Source organism: Indicator indicator, unplaced genomic scaffold (genome assembly GCF_027791375.1).
Source record: "Indicator indicator isolate 239-I01 unplaced genomic scaffold, UM_Iind_1.1 iindUn_scaffold_57, whole genome shotgun sequence".
NCBI classification, from domain to species: Eukaryota; Metazoa; Chordata; class Aves; order Piciformes; family Indicatoridae; genus Indicator; species Indicator indicator.
This window is the reverse complement of record NW_026539190.1, coordinates 113,821-133,850: the sequence shown is the minus strand read 5'-3', so window position 1 is coordinate 133,850 and position 20,030 is coordinate 113,821. Positions and strand designations below refer to the sequence as shown.

The following is a 20,030-nucleotide window of genomic DNA, read 5'->3' as shown; positions in this document are numbered from 1 at the left end:
TTGCTATATAGGAAGCTGAAAACCTGCAAACATGATGAGACTGATCAGAGAGAGAGCCCCGGGAGCATTCTTGGGAATCGCACAGCAATGCACAGGATAGAGGTTAGGAAAAAAATCCACTAGAGACAGAGGTGTAGACAGGTTCCTGTCAGCATTCACTCGCTAACTTAAGTCTTGTTCTGTGGCTGCAAAGCAGCTGTGCTGCACTCACCACTGCAGATGGTGATGTAAAGAGGTTTGAGTGTGGAAATAATCTTCACTGTATGGATTATCAGGCTCTGCCTCAGCTCCTGCTTTATTAACTGGTTAGTGGACAGGGGTTGAAACTGCCTGGACTCCCAATGCGATGCCATGTGAGTGAGTATCAGTTTGTGCCTGCTGCCTGTGGCAAGTTTCTTTCAGCTTTTTCTCAGATGTCAGCAAAATATAGTCCATCCTTAGGTCTTGCTGCAGTTTTGAACAGGATGTAATGAGATATGCTGCACCAGCTCTGGAGTTACTTAGTAAGCAATAATTGGTTTTTTAGCTAATTGCTTTGCTGATGCTTGTTGGTGTTGGAGTTATCCTCTCTTCCATCCTGTAATGTTGTAGCTGCACTGTGATGCCCAGCATAGAAAGTGTTTAACTGAACAGCTGGGAGAGTGATAGATCCTGCTTTCTTGATAAGTTATCTTTGTGCGTTTTTGTCCTAGGCATTGCTGAAGAAAGTCTCTGTACAGGCATTTATTAATAAATATTTGGGTGCTTTTTTGTTTTTCGCTTCTTGAAAAGCTTGGACGAGCAGTACTCTGACTTCTGTTTTCCTTCGTAGTGCTTGGCATTGGCTTTTTATGTTAAAACTACCATTATTTGGGGAGGAAGAATACAGGGAAGTCAGTTGAAATTGACATTTTAACTTCAGAAGGAAGGAGGAAACAAGAAAAATAAACATTTGGATTCTACAAACAAATAATAGTATAAAAGTTTGTATTTACAGCTTAGTATTCTTTCTAGTGTCCACCTAATTGCTCTTGAAATTGAAGCTGTCTACTAGTTTGTGTTTTCAATGAGTCTAAAAACTGAGTTGCTGTTACTTGTCTTCTTAAACTCCTATTCTAAAGGTAGAATATTTCTTTTAAACATAGTAAACCAACCCTAGCAATTGAAAGATGTTCCCTATAAAGTTGTTACTTTCCTGTAATATTTTATTTCCACTAATATTCCTGTTAAAGGGAGTGGGACCACTCACTGACAGGTGTCCTGGCTGGATCAAACACTCCTCTACCTAGTGGGGAAAAAAAGAAGTAGCAAGTCTGGGGTAATGAATGATTTTCTGATTTACAGAGAGAAGTATATCGCTCCTATAGAAACTACATAACTCATTTCCCTTCATACTTGTAGTTCTTGTGTATCTTTATTTTCCACCGCCAGCATTTTTCCTTCTACTCCTTTGTTTTCCTGAAAAGATTTGGTTTTAAAAGCAGGCAGGTGATGATTTTCACAAACTTTTATTTTGATATGAGTTGGAATGAGAGAATCAGAAGTAATGCCACCTTAAGCCCAAAATAAAATGGTGAGCAAACATGCTGAATTTCAGAATTTCAAAATAGATTCTTCTTCTTGTACTGTCATGAGTTATAATTAAACATTTTACTGTACCCATCAAAATAGCAAGCCAGCAGCATTAACAAGTGCATTTGTGGCCTTTTGTGTCAGTCTGAGTCACCAGCATTCCAGATCAATCTTGCAGGCCGCTTGCTGCAACATGAAGGAGAGATGCTCAGCTGGGTTGGAAAGTTGTATGGCTCTGCTGCAGTAGAGCCCACTTCCCTTCTGTGGTGCTGCTGAGGAGAAGCTTTGGGAGGGCTAAAAGCCCCTGTGTTTCTATTACTGGAGGCAGAGGCTATTCTGCTGCTTTCTTAAGTAATCAAATAATGCTCCACATTCTGCCTATTAATGCCTAAATGGCAAGAGAGAGATTTTTAGGAGTTGTACTGAAGCCGAATAAAGGCAGCAAGCATGTTTTAAGGAGTGCTGTGGTTAGTCAGGATTTTGCCTTCAAGCCTGAGCTGAAGTCCAAAGTTAATGTCCCAGGCCTGTTCAGTTCAAAGGGCAGGAGTCATGCTTCTAGCCACTGCTCTTTGGCCAGGTGAGGACAAATATTTGTAATTTCAGAGTCAATAGAGTGGATGTGTCTGAAGACTTTGTCTGGGATTGGACTGTAATTGGGGTGATGGTTGAGAATCCCTGCAGAGAGCTGCTCTCTGGTATGGCTCTCCACAGGGGCAGGGCAGCAGCATCCCTGCAATCCACTCATCTTTCAGGCTGGCAGCAGTGCTGGTATTGAACCCAAGTTCAAGCAATGATGAATTTTCTTTTCCTAGTTTTCTCTAAGTGTTCTGCGCTTTGCTATCTTGCTGTCAGGACATCTGAGAACTATGTTTGGATGGCAGCTGTGTTAAAACAGGTCAGGCCACCACGTTCACAAAGTAAATATAAAAAGTGAACCATATGAGATGCACTTCTTGCTTCTGTGTTAAGATCGTAAGATGCTTCAAGTTAACATTTCCACTTAAAACTACTGGCTTTAAAGAAAGAATCAAAGTATTTGCATGCACCCTCAAAAAACCATTTAAGGTGTTTGGGAAAAAGAATAAAAATAGAGCATACAGATCCTAATACAAAAATATACTTCTTCTTAGAATGGCAGAAATACTGTAAAAATACTGAGGCAGCTAAGATTCTTTAGACCTTGATATTAAACAGTGCTCCATTAGAGGAAAAAAAATTTTTTTTTTTGCAGTGACTATAAAGGCCTTTTCCTACCATCTTTGGATTTATTGTCTATCTCCTGTTGATTAAGTGGGAACAGGGGCTTTTACTACTGGCATAGTTGCTGATACTAGTAAGTCAGACTCCTATAAAAGCTGTAACACTGTACTAGTTCTTCTACAATGGTAGCTTTGATTCTGCTATTATATGATCTGGATCTTACTGTTTTTTAAAGGAGAGTCACTAAATTGTAAGAAGGGGGGACTTTTTGTCAAGCACCTGGTTTTTAGTAAGAAACTGTTTTACCATGAGGAAGCAGATAGTTCTTCATTATTTATTTCAGCATTTCTCCATAGATAGGCCAGTAAGCATTTTATAATGCAGATCTGGAGAGCTTGTTCCATTCGATATTCTTGCAAAATGTACAAATCGCTCCACCTGCAAGACTTAGGGATAACATTTCTAAAACCATGCAAATCTCATGTTAAAAACCCACCCATGTTGTGAAGGATCTTGGTTTTGTTCATAAATCTTCCTAAGTCATTGGTGAGATGCGTAAGTCTCAAGTCAGAAGAAATGCTACTAATAATTTGAAAAGCCTTAAAAAGTCTCAAGAAATGCAGTTGAGTTGAGGTCCTGTTCTGCAAAATTATTTTTGTGTAACAAAATACCAGAAAATTGTGAGTTTAGTAAGTGACTCTTGGGTACAGGAAACTGTATGCATCTTTTACATATCTCTAGTTGTCACTCAGATGCGCAATGTCTTGGTGGAATGCAGATGTATTCTAGCTTGAGAAAGAGATTTTTTTAAATGGTCTGTGTACTTCCTGCGTGATGATGTTTGCTGGTGTTACGGGTATTACCATAAGAAGCCACCAGGAGCAAGGACAAGGAAAGTGAAGATAATGCATTTGGTGGGTTTGGGTTTTTCCCTCATACATAAGTGCACTGAACTAAAACCATTAGGTTTGATTCTCAGGTGGTAGCTAGGCCCCTTCCACTACTTATGAGGCTCCTGAGCAAAATGTATGTAACCCAACATGCATCTCCCCTGGTCAGCGGCATAAGAAAGAGCTTTATTATGTCAGAATGGCCCAGAACGCCACCGTGCCTGGCTGCCAGTATTTGCCAGTCTGTCCTCCAGGGTTTGTCAATAGGGCCTGCATTTAGTACTTGCCTGCTTCTTTTCGTTCAGATCACAGTCACAGCATCTAACCTTTTATGTGATATATTGCAGTGTTTGCCACAAGACGTTATGCATAGCCAAACCAAACCTTTTGTTTCATGTATTTTGGTTTATCGTTTAGAAGACATGCAATATCTGCCAGATGCTGCTTCCTAACCAGTGCAGTTTTGCATCACACCTGAGAATTCATCAGCATAAATCTCCATACACGTGTCCTGAATGTGGAGCAATCTGCAGATCTGTCCACTTCCAGACTCATGTCACTAAGAACTGCCTGCATTATAACCGAAGAGTTGGTTTTCGGTCAGTATAATGATTACTTTTGTTGTCAATTTATGTATAATTTATGGGTTTAAAAGTAATTTTCCATTTTCATAAGCATTGTTTGTAGAATACAGCTTCATGAGTTTAAGGTTGTCATGGCAACAATGCTATTAGTACTACAGATTTGGAATAAACGCCACAATAGGATTCTACTTTGTTTTGGGCATCTGCTTTTGTATGTTACTAAATCAGAGTATTAGCTAATCTCATCCAGCCATGAAATGTCAGATTCAGGGCTTCACACTGTATAAGTTCTAGAGAATTGAGATGTATTTTCTTAATTTCAGGTTCTTAAAAAAGCCCTCTTGAGTTTTTTCAGAACACTGTCTTTCAGACTGTTGCCTCTGGCAGAACAGTCATTTTCAATATTGTGTGCAGAATTTACTGTCAAGATGGTGATGGGCTTACTGCACCTGCCTGGCTGCTCTCTGTTCTGTGGGGAGTCAAGATTCCTCAGTTTTACATCACTTGAAAAATTGCCTTTCTTATTCAAACAGCCTGCTCTTTTGGTTCTTCATTTAGTCTTCAGTTTGCCTTTTATTCTTAGGCTTCTTTGCAGTGGCAATTCATTGAGAAAATGAGGATGAGAGACATTTCATGGAAATACTAAGTTTTGAAAGGCTTGGAAAATTTATTTTAGAATTTTACTAGCACTGAATGGCAGGCAGAAGAGCAAGAGATCAGCAGAGCAGCCTGGACAGCCAACCTTTGCTCAGCATTCCTGAAACATTTCCCATTTCATAGAGTGATTTAAAATCTTACCAGTAGGCAGCTTTTTGCCCCTTAAGGTGCTACCAGTTCATTGACTAGGATAGCTGTGAAGCCTTGCACTAAGGGAAGAAAGCTTTCTTATGGCATCAGGCCAGCTGCCCCAGCTGTTTCCAGGTTGAAATTGTGGCCTGACACAGCTCTCAGCATTTTGCACTTCTTTGGTTCTTCTCTTTTACTCATTTCTCCCAAGCAGTAGTCTGTCCTGTCCTGTATTTCTTACATCTACTCCCCTTCCCTCTAGTCTGTCTTTCTTGTGTTTGTACACAGAATCATCTTCAGGGACTCATAAATCCTTCACAGAGAATCAGTGAAGTTACTAAACATTTCAAGATGTATCATAAATATGTCAACTTAGAATTTCTGTTTGTGGTGTGACTAAAGCAGTAACTGGGAAAATTAGTGTCTGCCTTCTTAGACTTCTCAGCGTCTTTCTCATCACCATGGCTCACTTGCCTAAGGAACAGCAGAACCTGTCTTGCCTTTCCCAAGAAGCTCTGAGGCAGTTCAGTTTTACTTCAGTGTTTTTGGTCCCAACAGCATCAGCTAAAAGTATCAGTCCTAAGGTTAATTGCATCCTCCCAAGGTGAAAACAAGAAAGCTGTTGTAGCAGCCCAAGAAAGGAAGGATCAGAACTGTTTTAATAGGCAGTGGTGGATGCTGAGAATCTTTTGTGATGTTGCATCATTAGATGGGATAGAAGATATGCAACGCTCTTGAGGTGACACCTTAGCAGTAGGTCTGTTAATGAGAGGATTGTGCTTTGTGCTGCTTTGAAAAAGTGTTCATCTCTCTATAAGCAGAGAATATCTTAACCACAAGGACCATTTACTTTAGGAAATGCATTGGTATGCAGAGGCTGGAGAGCTATAGAGATGATTAATAGTATTAAGCATGTAAATGAAGTTCAGAAATGAAAGGATGAAGTTCCTTAAAACTCAGATGTGACATTTTTTGAAAGAAGGAGATTCTTGAATGCAATGTATAACTGTATTTCCTGCTTTATGTCTCTCATCAAGGCAGTAAAACAGCATTAAAAAACTATTTTACATGTGTATGACAATAATCGTACTGCTGTGGTACATGCCAAAATTAGATTTGGGAAAGGTGGAGGCCCTCTATGTTTAAATTGCATAGTAATGATTGATAAGAGATTTGTTAATTTGGCAGGTCACTTTGTAATTCTTATTGAGGTATGTTCTTGGCTTTCCTTGATAGCCTTTAGTGTGGGAGGTGTATGGCACTGAAAGGGACCATTGTGTATAAGCATTCTTTTGTACTAACATTAATTCCATTTTTAATCATTTCATTTTAGAGTAGATGCGGAAAGGTCACAAATTTTCGACAGAGCAGAAGTATGTTTTTGAAAAATACTCTCAGAATTCCAGTCTGATAGATTGATCTGATTGTAGTTGTCCTGAGTTTAAATTACTCAGGCTTTGTTTCTAAATCCAAGTGCTGATTTGATTACTTGTACAGAAATCACTGCCAGTATGTCTTTGTTAAGTCTAAACAAGGGAGATGGTGAACATGTTTTCCTTGCTGTTTCCTGTTTGGGTGGCAGTTTCTAAATCGCTGTGGCATACCTTGTGCAATCCACTGCATGCGATAAAAATGCCCTTTGTAAAATCTCTACAAATTTGCAGAGGATTTGAGCATTTCTTTCGCAATCAGTAAAAGATTCCTCTGTCGCCCCTTCTCTCTGTTTTGTTGTAATGCCATAAAGATGTGTGCTGACTTACCTCTTAGGTTTTAGAATCAAATTTGGGAAGTTCCTTTTTCTTTCTGAAATGCAAATCTCTGTGGATGTTGATTCTTAACTGGGTTGTTTACATTGACAGCATAATGCAGTTCTATGCAGTGTGTATGTGTTTATCTCTCCCACTTGCTGAAAATCCATGTTGACTCCATTAGATTCAGTATTGCTTTGGGCTCCGCTGAACTGACTCTTTTCCACTCTCTTTGCAGCTGCGTGCATTGCAATGTTGTGTACTCTGATGTGGCGGCACTCAAGTCTCACATTCAAGGTTGTCACTGTGAAGTCTTTTACAAGTGTCCTATCTGTCCCATGGCATTTAAATCTGCTCCCAGCACACACTCCCATGCCTATACACAACACCCGGGTATCAAGATAGGCGAACCAAAGTAAGCAAAATTAATCTTCTGTTGCACTTTCCTGCGGTTTAATAACTTGTGAAATTGCATTCTCTCCTCTGCTTATACTCCTAAAAGTCACCTTTTGTACAGCCAGAATTTGTCATCCTGTTGGTAACATGTGGAGATCCTGTAATGTTTTCATGAGGTTTTAGCTAGCAGTTTATAGCAGCTCTTCAAACACCGCACGCTACAAGAGGGCAACACAGCAATTACAGAAATGAGGCAGGCAGGTAGGTAGTGTGTTGCTCATTCCTTTTCTTTTAGTCTGCTCAGCTCATCTGCATATTTTACTGCGAACTAAGATAATGTGGTTCCAAAAAGAACTGCTGAGACTTGTCAGGGCTGATGCAGTGATTTTCATAACATCTGGTTGAAACTCTAGGAAACAAAATGAGGTTATGCTCACAGCATTCAGAAGATGGGTTCTTGCAGTGCCAGCAGTTCAGAGGGGTCAGGATGTGTACTTGTGAGAGGTGGTTAAGGAGTGGCAGCTGGGGTCTCTGGGCTCACCCTGAGCATTCCTGGCAGGATGCAGCTGCCTGCAGTACCCTGCTTTTCTGGTCAGGAGCATCTTGCTTATTGTGTGCTGGTTTTCCTGCAGGTTGTGTTCTCCTTTCTGTCTGCTGGGTTTTTCCTCATGAAAGCTGTAGGGTTTGGGAGTGGTGAGCTGGATTTTTGCTTCCTTAAAGTATGTCTCGAGAGCAATTCCAGTGTGTTATTAAGTGAGAGGTTCCAGGCTCTAAACCTCTTTTAGCCTTGCCTCTCCAGATGAAAACAGTGGCATTTATAGAGCTGTTTGTAGAAACTCTTTCCAACGTGTAATCTCTTTATTCTGGATTAAAGGAGATCTCATTCTGCTCTGTAGCTGGGAAGTTGTGCATAAACATGGTGGTTGACTGAGGATGGTAACACAGGGCATGGTTAGGAACTTGTCAGCAGGGTCTTTGTTTTAAAGATGTTGAACATCCAAGGCTTCCGCTGAAGCCAGTGCGAGCTGCAGCTGAAAATCAGACTTCACATCTCATCAGTGTTAGCCTGATGTCATCTCGTGGCAGACTTGCTTCTGTCTTCTTTCTCCTCTGTTGGTAGAAGTGAAGTGCTGAGAATAAAAGTTCACATGTTTTAACTCCAGGTTGTTTCTCTGGAGTACATTGTAAGCACTTCACAGACTCAAAGTAGAAAGCAGAGGAGAGAAACAAGGTACCACGTAACACAATAACCAGATTTCAGAAGAATTAGCTTTGCCACAGCTTCTTCTAACATCTGAATAGGACATTTATTCTTTACAGTCTTTCAATCTACATTGAGCAAAATTGCAGCAAACTTACTGCATCTGATACCAAATGAAGGCGTTTGTACCCAGTGTAAATGGTACCTTCTTTTAATTGAAGATGGCATCTTCAGTGAGAGGCTTTGAAATGCCAGTGTTTAATCTAACACGTTTCAGATTCCCATCATTTTCACCAGAGAAAACCAAAAGATTCCGATCACTATTTGTTCAGGATACTTTGCATATGAAAAGCGCTGAAGATTTCTTGACTTGTGCTTGAATCTGCAGAACTGTTTGTGATCAACCTCCTAAAACAAGTATTGTGCATTGGTTTTCTTTCCCTATAGATGTGCTTAGAATTCCATTTGTTTTGATGACAAAAAGACACACATTTTATGTATGAAGGACTACTGTATTGTAACAAATGATAGAATCTCTAGCTGAGCGCTCCTCTGAAGTGGTGTTCTTTAAATGTGCCACTTTTAGTCCTTTAAGTACTGGAGTACTGGGATGAGTTTCCCCTGCACCGTCTCCAGGGAGAAAAGACCTAGCTCCTTCCATCTTTGCTCACAAGGTGGATCATCCAGCCCCTCTATCTTCTTTGTGGCCCTCCTTTGGACTGTCTCCAGTCTGTGTCTGTCTTGAATTGTGGGTGGTGGAAGTGGACACAGATGTCCAGGTGTGGCCTGACCAGTGCTGAGTGCAGCTGACAAGAGCATTTCTCTGTTTGCAGGAATGGGGCTCATAGAGTGCATGGCTGTGTGCATTACTGGAACCGCGTGATTCACAATTACATTACAAATGGTTGTTTCAGAACAGATACAGCAAGCTATTTGTGCATGAAAAATAAAGTTTATGTGCAGTGATTATTAGTGGGACGAGATTTAACACAGGGAAATGGACACCTGTCTTGCCTTTCAATTTGATGAAGCTCTCTCCTGCAGCATACCTGAGATCCTTCATGGTTCTTAAGGGAAACCAACCCTTAGATGTGATTTCTACTTTCAGTCAACAGTGTGACATCATAGGCACTGAGACATTTTTCATGGCTAATATCTTGTGGGATGTTGGAGAAATTCTTGTTTATCAAGCCAGGTTATGGAAGAATACTGTACTGGAGCAAGTCCAGTAAAGGAACACTAAGATGAGTAAGAGACTGGAACGTCTGTTGTGTGAAGAGATGCTGAGGGAGCTGGGACTGGTCAGCCTGGAGAGAAGAAGGCTCAGGAGAACCTTACTGGTGTGTAAATACTGGGTGTGAAGACATGAAGAAGAGGGAGCCAGATTTTTTTTCCATGGTGCCCTGAGACAAGGACAAGAGGCAGTGGGCACAAACTGACATGTGAATTTGCACTTGAACACAAGAAGTCACTTTTTTTCTGTCAGGGTGGTCAGAGATGGCAGTAGGCTGCCCAGAGGCTATGGAATCTCAATCAAATCAAACATTCAAAACCTGAGTGGACATACTTACTCCTGGGCAGCCTGCTCTGGTCGACCCTGCTTGAGCAGGGGTTGGACTAAATGACCTCTAGAGCTCCCTTTCTACCTCAGTGATTCTGTAGTCTTCTGTTGACTATTTCATATTAAAAAGGATCTGAAGCATATAATAGATTATAATGTACTTGATTAAATTATGTAGCCCTGCAATGATAAATTTGTATACTACGGGCCTGAAGTCATTCCAGCTGAGATCACTGTCTAGTTCCACCACAGGTGACAAAGCAGGTTTTCTCATTTTTCATGTCTAATCTGATTTGCAAGATCTGGTTCTAATGGAAATATACATCATGAAATAACCAGGGATTCTTTCTAGTTCTGACAGTCTTTAATTACATCGTGCTGACCTGCAACAGTGTAACTTTACTCTTGTCTCTTTCGCTCCTAGCAATGGGATCGACTGCTCAGTAACGGGCTCCAGAATGCTGGGATTCTGGATGTTAACAGTGTTCCGTGAGCAGTGAAGCAGAGGGTGGAAAACACACTGCCAGGAACAAGGCTATAGTGCAGTCTTGAGCCTCAGCTTGTTTGCCTGCTTAGTAATAAGTCTTGGCCCTCCCTGACTTAGGGACAGAGTTGCTGGTGGAGATGCGAGACAGTGCTACAAAAGATGGGATGTCAGGAACAGAAGAAAAATACTTGGTTCTCCAGGATCAGGGATTGTGTATGGTTAGTACCAGCTCTCCAGCTTGTGACATTATGAGCAGACTCACTGCAGAACTGCAGCAAGGACTTTCCTGGGGAAACTGTTTTGTTTTGGTTTTCATGGAGTGAAGTGGGCTGGCTGGAAAATCACTGTTTTAAAGTGTCTCACTGGGATGAGACCAAGACAGTAGAGCATGCATTTGTGCTCAATAGCTCCATGTTGTGGCCAAGGCAAATGATCCCTTCCATAGGGAACCCTTTGAACAGTGCATCCCACAGTGTTCCTGGGGAGGGTTCAGCTTCTCTCTGTGCTCTGTTCTGCTGACCTGCTGGGGCAGAGATCCGCTGCCTTTTGTCACAGAAGTTGTCTCTTAGGGTCTTGGTTAAAGGAATTAGTGGGATTGGTGGGTTTATATTTGATGTAAGGCACATGAGGCAAAACTACATTTTAGGAACCTGGAATTTCTTTCTTACCAGTTACTATCAAGCAGTACAAGAGTATGTAGGCTGTCAAAGGATAAATTTATCTTAGCTCATGTGAGTAACTGGGACCATGTGATACACCACAAAATAATATTTGCACACTTAATATGACTAAGTGTATTATTTTTCATTATTTCCAGTATTTGGACCCATTGAGTGGCTTGAACACTGAAGTAATGTCCCTGTTCTCATCATTTCAGAACAGTGCAGAGTGATCTTCAGAGCCCTTGAACAATGTGCAACTGATGATAATTACTTAGAGCGAGGTAGAAAGGACTTGGAACGTTGATGCAGATAATGAGAGGATTGAGGGTTCTAGCAAGCTTGGGTGTTTTAATGGGCAGCCATTCTCTAGGGCAGAAATGACCCTCCAGCTGATGGGATAGGGTAGTCTGTTTTCACAGAAGATGTGCTTGTCATTGCTCTCAGCACCTGCTGCTGGGTTTCTTTCATTTTAGTTTAACTTTTTGTGAAGTGCTACCACTACTGATGGATTGGGTTTCTCCCTCATCTGATGATCTGTGGCAAATTTCTTTGCTACTGTTCTTCCAGTTTCCAAGTTAAAAAAAGTGTAATGTTTCTGAAAGATTGGAATTATTTACTGTTTATAAATGGATGCATTAAGAGGTTGCAGTTTGAATTGCTAATCTTGCTAGTACCTTTAGTTGGCAGGGAAATCACTCTTAACACAATCCAGCATGCAAATAAACAAAACCAACATGCAACATACAGTTTAAATTGCATTCAGGAAAATTGTTTACTTGATACTTTGCTTGAAACATTACCATCCTGCAAGGTTTCAGCTTCAGAGCATTAATAGAGTCCAGACTTAGCATTCAGGAGGTTCAAAGCAATATACACTGCCGACTTTATCTTGAAGTCAATTGCCAATTACAATGGAATCAATAAATCCCTTAAAACATACTGTCTTTGCAACCTGAAACAGGTATTTTATCCTCTAGGTATAACAGGAGTTCAGAAGCTGAAGATGTTTAACTTCCAGAGGATCCTAAGCAGATGTTGGTGTTATATATGTAACTGGCATATTCCCCCCCCTATTTTTTCTGTTTTTTCTACTGCTCCCATAGTGTGAAATTGGAGGATGTTTTGAAATAGTTTAATTTTAACTTGCAAGCAGTGTGAAATGATTGCTTAAACATGTCAGATCTTATCTCTGCTGAGAAAAAAAGTTAACATCATGATTCTTGCAAATAGCTCCTCACCATGACTGACATTGTTTATTGTACTTCTGTTTTTAGAATAATATATAAATGCTCTATGTGTGACACTGTGTTTACTCTACAACCTTTGCTCTATCGCCACTTTGATCAGCACATTGAAAACCAGAAGGTGTCTGTTTTCAAGTGTCCAGACTGTTCTCTTCTATATGCACAGAAACAGCTTATGATGGATCATATCAAGGTGTGTAGGCATCTTCTCTTGTTTCATTCATAGATACCGTTTGTCATGCAATATATGCTGTGAGAAACACTGTAAAAAGGCAGAGAATAACAAGAAGACTGCTGAGAGATGGAGGTGATGTAAATTCCAGGACAGTAATCTGTCAACAAGGTTCTCAAACGTTGAAATGTTACATTTCGTATGGTCCCCAGCTGCCTGTGATGTAACCACTAACTCAGTTTTTCTATATGAATGTTGATTTTGGTGTACCAGGAGTACCTCAGTGCATTGCATTCAGTAGGTCATTTTGTCAGAACAGTCAGGGGTGTAAGTCAGTTAGTCCAGTACTGATAAGTATCGAGCCTCATTCACAGGATTCTAAGTATTACTCCAAGTATTACTCCAGTTGTTAGGAGCTGAGGGTGCTGAGCATATTGCAAAATCAACCTTTTGGTGTTCAGAATTCACCAGTGGAATTGGTGTGTTTCTTTCATAGCTGGTTATTGGTGTGTTTACACATGCATGCTTTGAAGTAGATTTTCTCATTAATATGCGTAGAACTGAAGAAAGGTGACTGTCATCCTTGCTAATCATGTTTTCAAGAACCCACACTCCCCTGGCTACAATTTGTTAGCTGTGTGGAAAACCAGGCATCTTTCTTGTCTGCTAAAACTGTCATTCTGTGTTTTGGTCTCAGCTATGGCACTTGTAACCTCAGAAACCTCTGAAGTTTTGTGGAAAGCAAGATCACAGGTCTTAAAAAACGGTTGGTCTGATAGCCAGTCTGAGACTTGAGGAGGAGATAGGGAAGAGCTGGCCCAAGGTGTTCAGCAATACAAGGACTGGGTTTTTCCTGTTTCTGAACTAGTTCATATTTACTTAAGAATCATCTTATATTTATGCCCTTTATCTTAAGTGGTCCTCATGCAGTGACACCAAGTCCTATTTTCTGTTTCCTTTGATCTGCTTGTACTGCCTTTTTTTTTTTTTTAACTAAATAAGCAAATTCCATATATAGCCATTTATGTCTTATTTATCTAAGCTCAGGTATTACTGTAAAAGTATTGTTATATCTGTATTTAACTGTTTTTTTGAGACCTGAAAACAATTTTTTTAGGAGCATGATGTGACTGTAACTAGGGCCAGAAGCTATTTGTACTTAAATGAGGGTTGCTCAGAATTCTCATTATGAAATTATTCCCAATTACTTCCAACATGGGCACTGTTTAATTCTGTTTGCTTTAGTGTTTCATGGCAGTATTTCTACATTCAACTAGTGCTATTTTAGCATGTCTCACTGTAAATGATTTGGACATGCCTGAAAAAAAAATGAGAGGATTAGAACATACAAGTGCAGTAGCAGCCTTACTGCTTTTATTCAGGACTGCTGGTGCTGTTACATTTAGGATGTGTGTACAGAAGTAGGGACAGCAGCAGCAAAGTATAAACTGGACTTCAGTTAAAGGGCAATGAAAAAAAAAAACAACAAACCAGTAACAGGATATAGATAGAAACAGAAAAGGTCTTGGGGACAGGACAAGAGGCAAGTAAAGGCAGGGCTCAGCCTAACTGCACAGGAAGTAGTTGTTTGGTATGGGTGGACATAAACTACCAAGACAGAGAACACCTGGATGAAAACAGAACAGAAAGGGACAGAAAGAGGCTCAGGAAGAGGTTATTTAAAGCTACAGAACATATCCTAGAATAATTCCTGCAGATGTGAATGTTTCTTGTTGGCAAAAGGTACTTTTTATTTGCTTTCAATGGCTCACTACCAAGAAAATGCCTAGCCACTGGTGAGAAGAGGTGATGAAGGCCTGGGCTGGAGGTGTGACACTCCCAGTTCTGCTGGTGAGACGTGCTGCGATCACTGTCACTCCATGCTGTGCTTTAGTGCTTTCTGTTTATTTTCAAACCAGAAATTAAGGTTCAAGTATTGTATTTAAAAGACACTAAGAAGCTTGAGGGCTAACATTTTACATGTTGACACATTAAGCTGGGATGGAATCTCCAGGTTGGTCTTCAGTTGCCTGACAGCGTAGGAACCTCCTTCCCCACCCTACCCTGTGCTGCTTTCTTCCTGATGCAACAGCAGCCCCCTCTTTTACTGCACAATTTCAGTTTGTTTTTAGAGCCAGCTAGTTGGTCCTGAGCACTTTACATTTTAGGTTTTTTACTTGCTGGCTTTGCTTCTGGAAGTTGTTAAATAGAAGCAGTGTTCTACAGGTCAGTTTGACATTTGCTGTAGAGCCAACAAGTGGTCCTGAGAGCCACAGGATTCACAAAAGGATTTGATGCTAAAGTATTATCCTGGAGTACCAAATTGCTCTTCTCCTCAGAATCAAGAATGTATCAAATGGTTTTTATTTCTGAGATAGTTAGGTTTGTGATGGCTGTGCACATCATCTAGGAGAGTTGTAATAAAGGTCAGTAGGTGAGTTGAACACTGTCATTGCAAGGGACAGGTTTTTGGATGTGAAAGAGACCTTGGTAATGGATCCACATTTAACAGTGTGCTCCTGTGCATGTAAGAGACTCAGACACACCACTGAATCCCAGGTCTTCCTCACCTAGTCAGTGTTTTGGAAGGCTCAGATACCACATCAGCGTATCACACTGGCTCCAGAAACTGGGAAAGGAGTAGATGGAAGAGTTCTTCCCTCTTACTGACACTTTCCTTAAAGTCTAGAAATAAGCCAGTGATGAAGGGCCACTACCTAGGAGCTGCTGGGTGCTTGAGAATAGCTTGTTAGACACCTCTGGACTGTCCCCTGCTCTTGGGGACCCTGCACGCTTTTGCAGCTATGGACTGTTAGCAATGTAACCGTAAGGCAGGGTGCTGTAACGTGTGAAGTAAGGCAGGGCTTAACTGAGCCTCAACATAAAATACTAAGATAGCCTAAGCAATATAGTATCCTGATCTTTCCAGAGTTGTCTTTTCTTGACTTATTTACTGACGTTCCAGAGTTTGTTAGTTAAAAAAACTTACCTTCTGGAACTCTTTAGTCACATAATTTGAAATGAGGATGCTCAACTAATATGTTAGGTAAGTAAAGCAAGAAACTGAAGTTAACATAAAGTACTTCTTGAACCCTTTTCTCCTTCCTATTAAACAGCAGTTTAACCCACAAAGGATTTTTGCATGTGTGTTTGTTGTGGTGGGGTTTTTTTGTTGTTATTGTTGGTTTTGGGGTTTTTTTGGTGAAAATCTCCAGCCACTGAAGAAGACTCCTTCAGTTGCAGATGGTGTCTCTTAGCATTGTGGGCAAGTTTCTCTTTATGCTAGGCCTTGCCTTTACTTAATCCTGTTTCTTTAAGTTAAGAATGTGGTCTGTTAATAGTATGACAAAGAATAGTATCTCTTCTGATTCAGAGACCTTTGCATTTTGTGAAAGCAACTGTCTTTGTCTATGTTAGTTTTATACCTTTTTTTTCACTCTCTCTTTTATTGTAGTCTATGCATGGAACTTTGAAAAGTGTTGAGGGGCCACCAAACCTGGGGATAAACCTGCCTCTCAGTACTAAACCCACAACTCAGAACTCAGCCAGTCACAACAAGGAGGATGCAAAATCTGCCAATGGAACAGAGAAGCTGGAGAAGAAATCTCCTTCTCCCATAAAGAAAGCAGAGCCTAAAAAAGTTGCTAATCTTGGCTGGACGTGTTGGGAGTGTGATAGGCTCTTCACTCAGAGAGACGTTTACATCTCTCATATGAGGAAGGAACATGGAAAGGTAAATGAATAATACTTGACTACAAAGAAGTAAATTAAACCTGAAACATGAAGTCACTTTTTTCAGAGTTTAACTGAGGCTTTGAAATAATTCCTTTAAGTTCCATCATTGCTCTTCTCTGTTAAGTCTGTTTCATGCATCTGACTGCATAGTTTTTGTCATTGTCTACATAGTTCTACTGAGAAAGTCCACGTGCTCTTGCTTCAATTGTAGGCTTCTTCATCCAGTACCAAATTTCTTCAACACAAAAAGAGTGAAGGATGTATTTCATCCAAGTCATCTAATCTAATCCAGGTTCTCATTTCTTCCTTTGTGCCTTCTCAGTTCCTTCCCGTGAAAATTCATTAACTGTTAGACTCGGGGAATGGAGTCTGGTTTTATTGGTCCAAGGAGTTCAAAGCAGTGTTTGATGTTACAGGTAAATGTGCTCTGAGGTTGAGCCATCGCCCTAAACTTGCACTTGTCAATTCAGCCAAGAAGCCAGCAGAGTTGAACAAGTGGAATTTTTGTCATTTGAGATCATTTACTTCAAGTGGATTGAAAGTGACATTCAGGAATGCTGTATTCCCACACAGGCAGCAGTACGACAGCTTGATGTCCCTGCTGCACCTGATACCTTTTCCAGTTAAATGACATTATAAAGGCTGGCAGATCAGTGAAACTGGTACTTATACAGACCCTTACTAGCTGTGGCTGGGATAGATCTTGCAAGCTTCAGCCTGCTGTTGACATGCAGCAACTCTCTGCTCCCCAGTCTTCTCCTTCACTATGTCCCAGTGAACATGGTGTGATTCCTTCCACAGCTGGGAAGCAAGGAATGGAACTACTGCAGTGTGCTGCACCTGAAGGCAGAGAGCATAGCTGAAGGGATAACAGATTTATCTTGACTAAGGGGAGAGGAATCATCCTCAGTGAACATCTCTGCTTTTCAGGATGCTAATAGGCCACAATAAACGAGAGCATGTTTCCAGAGGTTTCTGTGTCTCTCCAAATTACAGTGCTTATTTATAAAGCTGTTGTGCAAATTATTGTATTCTATTTATAAACATCCCATGGAAAAGCTGAAAATGCTGTACTATGGAGTGTCATTTCTAATTTTCTTATGACAAATTCAAGCAAACAGCACCCAAGCCTGGATGGCAGGAGCCTATTTCCATGTTTCTCCTTAACTTTCAGTAACTCCCACTCCATTCTTTCAGCCTTTCTGCTGTTAAGAGTCCAGTAGCTATACTGCCAGTTCCCCTTGGAATGAAACACCAAAACCTTGGGATTATGTTTCACAGAACTACTTCTTTTGTTATCTCCTTCTCCTTGTATGGCTTTAGGGCATGAAAAGTAGACAGAACAGCTGAGATCATGTGGCCTCCATTTGATTGCTCTAGTGGCTTCAAAAGACCATTTTTGCATTTCTATCTATTGAAGTCACTGAAGAACTGTTAATGGCTTCAGTTTAAGCCTGGCATGTGATTCCTGACACTTCTGTGAGGTAGTGGCTATAAAGAAACACCATAAAATCTGTTACAGTCCCTGCAGCATGCCTGCACACCAAATAATTGTTTCTGATCCTCTAACACTCATATGTAGTTCAATTTTCTGCCAAAATCAGTCTCTTCAGCAGCATGTAAACTGTTAGTACACTCTGGCCTGCTAGTCTAAATTTTAACTCAACGGTGCTTTTGCCAGCAAACAAATAAATTCAAGAGCAGATGCATCTTACGTTTGACAAGATTCTTAAAAACAAACCAACCAAACCCTCATCTCCTTTTCTCCTCCTCCCCCGTTGTGTTGTTGATGAGAGTGCTTGAGGTTTGGTGGGTATGTCTTTTAAAGAATCTTGTCAATCGTAAGATGCTTGCTCTTTGAATTATTTTAGTTATCTGCAAAAAGTCACCGATGAGTTAAAATTTAGACTAGCAGTGACCAGAGTGTACTAAATGTTTACAATGCTTGCCTAGAAGAGATGATTATGGCAGAAAATTTGCAACTACAAATGAGTGTTAGAGGATCAGAAACATTTATCTTGGTGTGCAGGGATGCAGCAGGGGACTGTAACAGATTTAGGTGTTTTTTATAATCACTACTCAACAGAAGTGTCAGGACTCACATGACCAGCTTAAACTGAAGCCATTAACAGTTCTTCAGTGACTTAATAGATAGAAATGCAAAAATGGTTCTTTTTGAAGCCATAGAGCAATCAAATGGATGCCCACACTGATCTCAGCTCGTTTCTGTCTATTTTTCATGCCCCTAAAGACATACAAGGAGAAGGAGATAACAAAAGACTGTAGTTCTGTGAAACAACAATCAATGTTTTGGTGATTCATTCCAATTGTCAATGGCCAGTAAAGCTATGGACTCTTAACAGCAGAAATGAAAGGCCAGAAAAGAATGTAGTGTTGTTTTACTTACAGTATACTGGACGACTACACATGGAAAAAGGGCTCTGCAATCCAGGTTTGGGTGTTTGCTTGAATTTGTCATAAGAAAATTAGAAATGTACACCTCAATAGTACGCATTTCGCTTTATCCAAGGGTGATTATAAATAGCATACATTAATTAGCACCAACAGCTTATAAATAAGCACTGTAATTTGTAGGAGACAACAGAAACCTCTGGAAACCTGCTCTCGCTTTTGTATTGTGTACTCCTAGCATCCTGATAAGCAGAGATGTTCACTGAGGCTGCTTCCTCACCCCTTTATCAAGATCAAACACTGCTTATCCCTTCAGCTATGCTCTCTGCGTTCAGGTGCAGCAACACGCATCAGTTGTTCCATTCCTTGCTTCCAGTTCGTGGAAGGAATCACCCATTCGTCACTGGGACATAGTGAAGGAGAAGACTTGGGCAGCAGTGAGTTGCTGCACTGTCAACTGCAGTGAAGACTTGCAAGATTATTCCAGCACGTAGTAAGGGTCTGTATAATTACAGTTTCACGATACTGCCAGCCTTTATAAATTCATTTCTAACTGTGAAAATGGTATCAGGAAGCAGCATGGACAACAAGCGTCGTAATGCTGCCTGTTTGGGAATACTGCATTCTTAATGTCACTTTCAATCCACTTTAAGTTAAGATGATCTCAAATGACAAACAATTCCCTTTTTAGCTCTGCTGGCTTCTTGGTGAATTGAAAGTGCAAGTTTAGGGCGATGGTCAACCTCAGGCACATTTACCTTAACATCCAACACTGCTTTGAACTCCTCTGGACCAATAAAACCATACTCCATTCCCGAGTCTAACGTTAATGATTTTCAGGGACGGAACTGAGGAAGTCACATGAATGAAATGAGAACTTGGATTAGATAGATGACTTGGATGAAATACATCCTTCACTCTTTTTGATGTGAAGAAATTTGTACTGGATGATGAAGCCTACAATTGAAGCAAGATAGTGACTTTCTCAGTAGGACCTATGTAGACAATTACAACACTATTCATTCCGCTATGACACAGACTTTACAGAGAAGAGCACTGATGGAACTTAAATGAATTAATTCAAAGCCTCAGTTAAACTCTGAATAAGTGACTTCATGTTTCAGGTTTAATTTACTTCTTTGTAGTCAGTATTATTCATTTACCTTTCCCTGTTCCTTCTCCTCTGAGAAGTACACGCTCTCTGATTGACGAGCCTATCACATCCCCAAGTCCAGCCAAGATTAGCACTTTTTTAGCTCTGCTTCTTTATGGGAGGAGGAGATTTCTTCTTCCGCTTCTTTTTTTCCATTGGCAGATTTTGATCCTCCTTTTTGTTACTGGATATAAAGTCCACCCCCCCCCCCCCCCCCCCACCCCCCCCCCCCCCCCCCCCCCCCTAGT

The 20,030-nt window shown here is 40.6% G+C and overlaps 1 protein-coding gene across 7 annotated transcripts in view; it reads left to right on the top strand.

Annotated features, from left to right (window-relative positions):
* Positions 1–20,030, top strand: part of ZNF532 (zinc finger protein 532) — a 33,118-nt gene that overhangs the window by 3,177 nt on the left and 9,911 nt on the right. For 2 of the 7 annotated variants that reach the window (XM_054398482.1, XM_054398483.1), the window contains exons 2-5: positions 4,059–4,240; positions 6,998–7,174; positions 12,341–12,503; positions 15,937–16,215. The exons of 1 other annotated variant lie outside the window; for it this stretch is intronic. In XM_054398482.1, coding sequence (XP_054254457.1) covers positions 4,059–4,240; positions 6,998–7,174; positions 12,341–12,503; positions 15,937–16,215 — 801 coding nt within the window. The remainder of the gene's footprint in view (positions 1–4,058; positions 4,241–6,997; positions 7,175–12,340; positions 12,504–15,936; positions 16,216–20,030) is intronic. 4 more of the 7 variants (XM_054398486.1, XM_054398485.1, XM_054398488.1 and 1 more) reach the window with 2 other exon arrangements.